Consider the following 10,204-nt stretch of genomic DNA (forward strand, 5'->3'; position numbering starts at 1 on the left):
CATCATAACCATCTCGTTCCCACTCCCCAGACTTACTCCCTCTGCGAGCTCCCAGCAAAGCTTGTGTTTTATCATAACTATTTGCTCTCAAACCTAGGTTAAGGGTAAAGACTGGAGATAAATGAGAAAAGCATTTGTGGCTAACTGCTGCCATCAGAAAACAGTGCTGTTATACACACCATGTTTATTTTAAGTCTTGTGATCTTTGAAAGCTGTAACCATATTAACACATACCAAAGGAAAGAAGTGTTTCACTGGTAGATATCCAAGCATTTTAACCTGGACACTCAGAGGAAACAAGATGTGCATTTAAAAAATAATCTGTGATGCTATTTACCCAACCCTTCAAAACAAAGAAGGCCTGATACTAACATAAACAGCAGAGTTGTGGATACTGTTTTGAAGAGGTTTATTACTTATCTTATTTCAAGACATAAGGTCAGAGTATTTATTGTTCCACAACAACACATTAATAAACCTTTGGCTTTAAATCTCCTTCACCTCTTTCCTTGCTTTGGTGCAAATTAACATTCCAAAACTACTTATATTTACAAATGTTGTAATGGAAAACTGTCTCCTGCCTTCAAGAAATAAATTATAAAATATACAACAAAAACAATTAATAAACATTTATTTTTTTGTGTGAAAGCAATGAGAAGCAAATTCATCTTAGAGACAGGATTAGGAGAAAGAGATGAAAAAAGGTATTTTTTGCTTGCATACACTGAGCACAGGTTTTTTTACATTTGCTAATAAATCAATATTAAGTTGAGAAAATTGTAAGCCACAAGTAATAAAAAAACTATTTAACATGCAGGAGAAAAAAGTAATATTTTAGTAGTCTGCCCAATTACACTTTGGTATTTCCTAAAGCAACAACCAAACTGAAGTTCAATACTCTTGCTTCCATTTGAGTTTAGCTTACCTTTGCTCTTGCAGATGCTCTTCCACATCCTCCTCTGTATCAGCCTGACAAACAGACAAAAATACCGTGTAAGAATCTCAGAACTGCAACATGCTACATTGGACATATGTACCACTTTTAACTCCATCATAGATGGATTTTCATGTGACTTATTTACAAAACAAATTCAGAAATCCAAGATTACTACAACTCCTTTATGAGTCAACTAAGGTGGTTGCTGGACATCCCATTTGAGGTTTCAGCTCATCTTGCAAAAGATAAACAGTGACTTAACTTGGCTACTCTGCTGCTTCTTCCCAAATGCTGACTGAACAGACCCATTTTCCATTTATGCAAATGCCTCTATACAAAATCCATTCACACACACAATTTCAATCTAAAGCCATCAATTGCCCTCAAACTACAGGAAGACTACTCCTTCTACTTTCAAATTTTCTGCCCCATCAGGAAATTTCAATAGCCAGTAGGAAATAGGATGATGAGTAACTTGAAATGCAAATCACCTGTCAATGCCAAAAAAAAAAGGCCAAGCACCACATTGCAACTGGCATGGTGAGGTCCCAAACCCAGACCTCATCACTGATTAGCACTACAGAAAGCAGAGAGAGCAGAACCTCTGGATACATCATCTTAGCTCAGTTGCTGCACACAGGTAATTTTCAAGACATGCAGCTGAACTGTGTCAGCTTGCAGTTCACCACAAACCACTCTGAGCTGTCTATAGTATGAACTCAAGTGTTGGTTCAGTGAGCTCCCTGCAGGAAATCCACTTAAAAAAGGAGATAGCTACTCTGAACTGGCCAAAATCCCCAGGAAAGCTTTAGGTACAACTCAAAATGAAGTGTGTTCCAGCCACTCAACCCCTGCTGACAAAACTAGGGACAACTTTAGGGAGATCTACATTTTTCAGGAGGCGGTCACAGTCATCCTGCAAGGAAGAGCTGGTGAGTTTTCCCAACTTCTGCTGCTGCAGGGGATGGTTCTACAAGACACAAAGTATAGACCTGAGCAATGAAAAGATTACAGGGGGAAAAATATTTTAAAATGAAAAGACTGTATTTTCCACCACCACTCCAACACGTTTCCCACGCAAGCCTATCACGGAACAGGCCCTAAGCCACCATCTTTGACTTTACCTCCTATTTTCACTACATATTGGAAAAAAATCACCTGTAAATACTAAACATATTTCTACAGGCTTCAGTTGCTTAAGATCAGGCAGCCCTACCTGCCTACTGAATGGGACAGGCAGCAGGATTTCCAAGGACCTGAGTTTCAAGAAGAGAGGAAAAATTACAACCACACTACGGCAGCAAATATGGTTAATGTTAACATTAACACTAATAATTAACATTATTGTGCCTAAAACAATGACCTTCTGGCTAATATTAATACAGATCTTGCCAATAACTACAAGATGCATCTGAACTTCAACCTTTTGTCACAAGCACCTCACACAAGAGAAGCAGCACAGCCTCCACCATAACACAACCAAATCTGGAACAAGACTGACAGGCAAGTATAAGTTAAATTGAGGACTTGATAATCTTTCTGTACTCCTGCCCAGAGGTTGAAGACACTATGCTAATCCAGAATCTGCAGTACACCACAAAGCTCTTTAGCACAGATCTACTTAAGAGGTCCCAGCACCTGGCCCCCACAATGACCCAGCCATCCTCTCTAGAGACTTTGCTAAGCCTTGCTGTTAGACTCCACCAGGATGGCATGATGTAAACCTATCATGTTTTCCAGCTTCTCCAAGCTCCTTTTGTACTTCTAGGACCACAGTACAATATCAAGCAGATCAAGAGAACTTCATATCCACCTTCTCCAGAAACAGCTCCTTTGCCACAGCCAGATAGCAAGCTATCCTCATTTTAAATGGCTTAGCTCCTCCTTTAAATGGCTTGGAATCTGCCTGGCATCAGAAACCTGGATCTGTGTCATTACACTGTGTTCACCCTTAAAATTAGCCACCTTACAATTTCTCCACTTTTCCCCAAGCAACAATGAAGCAAACTTCCCAATCTACAGTGCAGCCACAGCACATCTGAACTGTGCAAGGGGAAAAAAAAATTAAAAATCACCCTCAACTCTGATCACACACAGACCCCAATGTCCAGCTTTCTCCTACCTTCACTCCTCTGTGCGCTCCAGGCTACATATGCATGTAAGTTTACACTGAGGCTTTACAAAAAAAAAAAAAAAAGGAAAAAAAGAAAAAACTAACATTCTCGAACTACAGGACTACGGGGGGGAAGGAAAGGAACACATCCTGAAAGTCAAAATGCAGTTCCCAGCAATCTACCTATGAAAAAAAGATTCCCTTCTTCCAAACCTTATCTCAAATATGGGGCAGGTGCTTATCTTGTGTTGGAAAGCCCTTGAAAGTACACCTCATGTCACTCAAGTCTCAACAGCCTGAGCTGACAGCTACTGCATAATCTCCATGGCCAACCAGCCCCAAGTCCTATCAGCACCATCCAGAAGCTCAGCTGGGAGTCTGAAGATGCCTTTTAAAAGCCCAAAGAGGAACACAAGTTCCACCCCAAGTCTGTCTCAGACTTTCACACAAATTGTGTGTCTTCAGACAAACCCTGCTTTGAATTATGTGACTCTGTACATTTAATTTATGCACAGCTGATGGGATCATTAATGACACTGCAGTGCCACGTATCTCTGATGAATATATGTAAGGTCAATGTCTTCAACAGCTCTTAAAGCCGGTAGAACTATTAACCTTATTAGCCCCTGAGCTGCACTGAAGAACAGAAACTGAAGACAAGCTGCTACTACTTGGGAGAAGAAAAAAAAAAAATCTTTCAGACCCAAGCAGAGCCTTGTAAGTGAAAACTCAGGCAGCATCTCTGTATTTGTCCAGTGTCTATAACGACCATGATACAGTAAATTCTATGGTATCTTTCTCAAAAATTCAAGCACATGAAACACTGTCACAGTAAAGTGAAACAAGAACTTATTGTAATCTCCTTAGTATCTGTAAGAAAACTGAAGCATTCATAAGGTGCTCCCCCAATGAAACATCTCACTCATCTTCTACTTGTGACACATATCAAGAGTAGAAAACTCATCCCATCAAACACTGCACTGTCACCAAAATAAAATTTGGTATACACTGACTTTGATGACTTACTATCATTTTCAGTCATGATAACAAGAACTACATTAAAACTTCATTATGTTATTTTAAGGTAGTTCCTCCCTCCAAACTGAAGGGGCTGAAGGGAAAGCACTCTGGAGGTACCCAACCTGCCTAGCCCTGCCTTCAGATGCTCCCAGTAACTTGGCTGGCTTCTGACAGATGGAAACACACAACTGTGACTCTCTGATACCTATTTTAAGTGGTGTAGGCCATGAACAACAACCTGTGCTTCTTTCATACGCTTGTGGAAAACAGCTGGCCTGATACCCTTACTGTACTTTTCCTTGTCCTCTTTCCTCTCCTTTTCAGCAAACATAAAACATAACTAGCTGCCTTTCAGCTTTGCACTGAAGTGCTACAACCTGGCTGTCAATATTTGGAGCCTTTTCAGCCTTTACTGGTGAACGGCTTGGGAGTACATAAAGGAGCTTTTCTCCCAAGCATTTTACTTAAGTAAGTATTAATAAGTTGCAAACAAACATGCAAAACCACAAAATTATAAGGGGTCTATATAAAGCACAACTGCTCTAATCAAGTCTCTCACGCTCAAGATTTTCCATGTCAAAATCCCACTGGTTTTTAAAGAAAAATCCACCTGCCCATCCCACATACATCTGCTATAAAAGGGAGGTTAAGAGTAAGGAAAAGCAGAGTAAGGTCAGTGGATGCTCCACGGTTACCCCACACTTCACACCACCTTCAACAAGAAAGAAGAAACAGGCACAATGGAATATGACTACCACATCAGACTGGGAAAACCAGCTGGTCTCAGAGCAAAAAAGGGAATCCAGGAAGAAACACTGAAATGCTGGAGAAAGCGGCCGACCAGGGGAAGACAGACAGCAGGTTAGATACAGCCAGCTCCCCCTCAGCCCCTGCACACAAGCGCACACACACCCTCACCAACTGCAGCGCTCCAGACACCCTCCAGGTTCAGCTGTGGATCAAAAGCAGTAGGTGAGCCATGCCCAAACAGTCCTGCAGGCTTCAGAGGAAGCTGGAATCAAAAGCTCACAAGTGCTAGGGCAGTGGAAAAAAGGAAAAGCACAAATATGTATAAGAGGGAAGCTGGGAAAGGGGCACACGAGAAACAGACAATGAAAGGGAAGCAAGAAAAAACAGAAGATAGAACAACCAAGCACGGTGGAGGCGTGGGGGCCCTGGACGGCTGTGCTCCAGCATGCAAATTCATGCAGTTCACATAGACTAAGATATACTGTGAAAGGCCTAGAAAGCAACTACAAATATTAAAACACTTTGTTTCCTCTCTCCCACCCCTTAAGGTGATGTCTTTATTCACTACATGCTCCTGGAACAAAAAGCATGTGCAGACAACCGGATGGCTGAACGGGTGACCAATCCATTCAACTTTCATCCTCAAATTCTGCAGGCAGCAAGGAATGCTCAAAACCGTTCTGTCACAGGCAGGCAGTTGATGATGCATGGAAAATAAGATAATAGTGTAAAGCCATGACAGAAAAACATCTATCAGACAGCATTGGTAACCTGCCAGAAAAAGGCTAAAGGGCTGGCAGACAGGGCAACCTAATCCATCTTACTGCTGAGAGCAGTGGGAGGGAGGTGCATTGGCAGAGGAATATATGCAGTTCCTTCCCTAGATTTTTCACTTCTGCAAGTGAAATTCTCATTGGTGCCACACTCCCTCCAAAAAGAAGTAGGAAAAACAAAATCAAGGTGTCAGAACTAGCCTATTCCCAAAGTCTTCATCAAGAACCATCTTCAAACACGGGAATGAAGCACCTCTTGGATATTCCATACCAACAACATTTCCAACATACCAACAACACCTCCACTCAAAAGCAAGGAAGTTACTGTTACAACACCTACTACTGTTACTACACCTTCACCATCACATTACTACTGCTGTGATACATGCACACTGGGCAACAACCCTCATCAAGGGTTTAACCGAGAAAGTCTATTATGGAAAGAAAAAGAACATGGAAAACCTTTTTGCAGCAGCAGTAGACCAGACCATTTTTTTTTTAAGTGAAGTGTGATCAACAAGGAATAAACCTCTTCCAAGTTTGAGCATCTCTCTAACAAAATGCTAACATATGCTAACAGATGTAGTGATTTTCCAGAACTCGGGAACTGATGCTGGTGTCTCCACTGATGCCCCTCACCAAGCCAGCAGCCACTCAGGAGGGCAACAATGCTGACGTGCCTTCAGGACCTCACAAACATCGCAAGGGATCATGGATCAACCCTTGACTCTTTGGGCATCCAGGGAAGAGCCATGACCAGCCACTGCAGACCACTGCCACCACTCCATAGAAGAGGTGCTGAAAGGGTCCCTCACCATATCCGCAGGAACTTGGGGAAGCCTCTTTTCCTCCTCACCACAACAAATGGAAAAGATGTTTTCAAATGTGGTCACAGGGCCCAAGCTCAACAGGGGCTAGGTAAAGCCCAAGTCCACATGGAAACAAAACAGAAAGCATCAGGGTAAGGCCTGTAACCAAATTTTGGTCTTAAAATGTGTTTGAGGAACTCAGGTCCTTCTGTTCAGCTTGAGTAGTCGCTGATACATCAGATGCTGCTGCAGTCCTCAAGAAAAGGAGAGAGCAGAGCAGAGAAAACCGTGCAAACCAGTCAATGTACCACTAGTACTCAGAGACCAGCTCATGACTTTTAACCTCTTAAATCAGTAAGCCTATTGTGATTTACTTCTTACTCTGTCACAGCTGAAGCCAGACCTCTTTCTTTCCTGCATATCTAGCATAGTCTTTACAGAAATGATGGAGGAACAGCAGTCTCAGCTTTGTCTTCACTGCTGCAAGAACTGAGCAAGACCATATGCTCAACTATGCCAAATTCACAGGTCATTCATGCCTGGTTTTTCTTTAGCCAAGCTAAAGCTTGTTTTTATGAGGATGCTCAAGAACAAAGTGTTTTCCTAGAGGACCTAATCTCCTAAGGAAGTAAACATCACATCATCACCATCACTTAATTGCAGCTTTACTATGAGAAGCAACTATAAATGACTACATTACACAGTTCTACATCAAATGCTACGTAATATCTTCAATGTAAAGAACCCAAACACACAAGGCTGAGCTCCCCAAGCATCTCTGCACAACAACTCTACACCTTCCGTTAGCTACTGCGACATCTGCAACAGGCAAAATCTCAATAGCACAACAAATGTATATTACAAAATTATTTGGACATACAATAGATTAATACTTTCATAACACTGAAATACAAAATGCTGGGTCCTGGTAAGCAGCATCAATTATTAGCTAGCTAAGAAACAGCACTTTGCTATTTTTCCTTACACTGATGTGTGTCAATGGCTGAGAACTACGAAGAGAATGACTTAAGCATGGGCTTAAGACAAATAAATTACCTACTTTTGCCCCTCATATAAGATGATGTCCCTAAAGACCGCTTATTCCCGTTTATGAGCCTGGTGCCTTGAAGTCTAGAATGCCTAGCTCAACACATGGCAGAATCCATCAGTGCAAGTTAAATGATTGCCTCAAATGCCATAAACTCCAGACCCTGCTTCCAGCACCCCTCCTCGCTCACAAGCCCCGCCAGGCATTGATTGCACCATATTGGTTCCTCTCACCAACACAGAATTTATCAAATCTTGTTACTGCCCAACGAAAGCAGCTAAGCAAGAAAAAAAAATGCGCTTGAACGAGAGGAACGGCACCATAAATGATGTGTCATTTGAGGGGAGAAAAATGGCTGAGAGATATATATCTCAGGCCTGCTCCTCACCTGAGCAGGCCTGAAATATAAATACATGCATATTCACGACAGGCACGTCTAGTGCGTTCCGAACATAAATGCACTCGTTTAAAAATTTTTTTTAAAATTAAAAAGGGGGGGAGGGGCGCCGGGGGAGCCCCAAAAAGAAAATAAAGAAGCCGAACAACCACGCCGCTGACGCAGGCTGAGGGGGCCGCGGATGGGGCTGCGCCCTGACAGCAGCGGGCGAGGCCACCCCCGCGCCTGACCCCGGGCCCCAACGGCCGACACCCGCACACTCACGCAAAGGCCGTGGGCCCTCAGTCTTCCCCAGCCCCCCCGCCCCCTCACCTGGGCAGGCAGCAGGAGCTCCCCCTCCTCGGCTTGCCACAGCTCCACCACGCCGGGAATGGGCTCGATGGCTGCGGGGACAGAGACAGAAGAAAGCGCGGATGGGTAGGGGGAGGACAGCCAGAGCCCGCAGGCGGCGGCCTGGGGCTCCCCCCGCCGGGGCGGGCCGGCAGAGACGCGTGGCCCGGTAGGTACCGCGGGGCCGGGAGGAAGGGAACTGAAGTGGGGCGGAGAGGTGAACCGTGTCCCGGCTCCCTTTGTGTCCCCGGGCTGCCGCCGCGGCAGCCACTTGAGGGATGGCGGCGGGAACGGTGGCTCCGCTCTCAAGCCCAGAGCAGACAGTGCCGGTAGCCCCACCTCACCCCGCCGGTGCCCTTACCTTGTCCCTGTGCCTGCCCGGGGCGAAAGAAGGGCAGGAGGACGTGGAAGACGCCAAGCAAGAGGTTCATAGCCGCGGCCACACGGCCGCCGTGATGCGGGAACCGCAGCCCCGCCATACCGAGCCGCGCCGAGCTGCGGCTGGGGCGGGGCGGGCGGTGGCGGCTCCGCGGGCACCAGGCACCGCCCCCGCTCGCAGCGCGGCTGCGCCCGCCCCGCGCCGCCGTGCACATGGCCGGGCAGCAGCGCTACCGCCCCGCCGATCCCGGAGGCGCCTGAGGCAAGTCCGCTGCAAAGCAAGAGGGAGGCACGGGAGGCGTTGTGGAAAAGACAAATCGTTTTTGTTACCTCGGCCGTGCCGTCGGACACCGAGATGTCCTACACCCCACCCGCCCTTCCACCCGTGTGGGATGTCACCGTGCCGGGGCCCAGGGCTTCCCGAGGGCTTCCCGGTGATTTTTTTAAAATAAAAAAAGCATGGAAAATGCGAAGGGAAGAACCCAGCATGCCGCGCGAAGCGGGAGGGGAGAGCGAGGAAGGCGGGGGCGCGTGATGGGGGGGAACGCAATCAAAGTCCCCCCGATCTGGTGTGGGGGACTATTGGAAATCACACAGAATCGTTAGGGCCGGAAGGGATCTCCGGACATCATCGAGTCCAGCCACCTGCCAAGGCAGGGTCATGTGGAGCAGGTGACACAGGAACTCCTCCAGATGGGTTTTGAAGGTATCTACAGAGAGAGGGGACTCCCCGATCTCCCTGGGCGGCCTCTTCCAGTGCCACCAATCTGGTTCATTTCCCTCAGTATTCCTCGGCTGCTTGGCAGCGCTGTATGTTTCTGTCTTAAACAACTCTTCAGGTGTCTGTTGGATCTCTCAGGGAATTACACGTTGTTTGTAAAACAGAAGTGTAGAACAGAGCCCAGAGATAGTTGTGAGGGCCACACGGTTTTAACATGTATCTCACATAACCTTCTAATTGCACTTCAAAGTGCTTTTTTAAAAGTCCCTTGTGCTAAAGAAAAAAACAAACCTAAAATGTTTAATTTACAGGAAAAGACAGTTGTTAAACTTGTCGTGCAAACCTTGAGGAGAAAAATAAAGCAAATAACTCTGCTGAAAAGTTTGCACAGCTCCCAAATTGTATCTGGTTCTCCCTTTACCAATTGCACATGGTAATTCACACAAACACTGGCAGCATGGGACTTGGTCAGCAAAGGCTCATAAATAAAGCCAAAGAAATGGCAAATAACATTTTTAGCCCTGAACTGAGACAACACATGAGGACATTTGAGACTTTGGTCTCCACCAGCAGTGGGTCACCTGCACAATGCCCATTCTTGCTTAGTACTTGGAGAAGCTTTTCCCATCCAGAGGCCATCCAGGTTTGACAGGAGATGCAGGTGAGTCTCCACAAAAGAAGTGGTGACTCCCTTTCTAAAGAAGACTTCGGCATTTGATGTTGCACAACTACCAATGTATAGCTGGCAATGCAGCCTTGTCTCCTTCTCACATCTTCCTCTTTCTGTCTTCACTCTTTTCCTGCTTCCTAATGGTTAAACAGGTCTTTTGTTTTCCACGATGTCCCCCTATGTCTTTAATCTCATTGCCTGGGCTTTCCCACACATGGGCAGAGGAACACTGTGGCACCCTCCATCTGTGCCTCATTG

At 45.5% G+C, this 10,204-nt stretch overlaps 1 protein-coding gene across 9 annotated transcripts in view; it reads right to left on the minus strand.

Annotated features, from left to right (window-relative positions):
• The window catches only part of TMEM131L (transmembrane 131 like), a 74,690-nt gene extending 65,685 nt beyond the window's left edge, over positions 1 to 9,005 (minus strand). For 2 of the 9 annotated variants that reach the window (XM_062492883.1, XM_062492882.1), the window contains exons 1-3: positions 8,539 to 8,743; positions 8,160 to 8,230; positions 926 to 969 (exon numbers count right to left, since the gene is read on the minus strand). In XM_062492883.1, coding sequence (XP_062348867.1) covers positions 926 to 969; positions 8,160 to 8,230; positions 8,539 to 8,656 — 233 coding nt within the window. In that variant the 5' untranslated portion in view covers positions 8,657 to 8,743. Of the gene's footprint in view, positions 1 to 925; positions 970 to 3,059; positions 3,359 to 8,159; positions 8,231 to 8,538 lie in introns of those variants that run through there. The other 7 variants (XM_062492887.1, XM_062492885.1, XM_062492886.1 and 4 more) reach the window with 7 other exon arrangements.
• Positions 9,006 to 10,204: the final 1,199 nt, after the last annotated feature.

Source organism: Cinclus cinclus, chromosome 5, assembly GCF_963662255.1.
Source record: "Cinclus cinclus chromosome 5, bCinCin1.1, whole genome shotgun sequence".
NCBI lineage: Eukaryota > Metazoa > Chordata > Aves > Passeriformes > Cinclidae > Cinclus > Cinclus cinclus.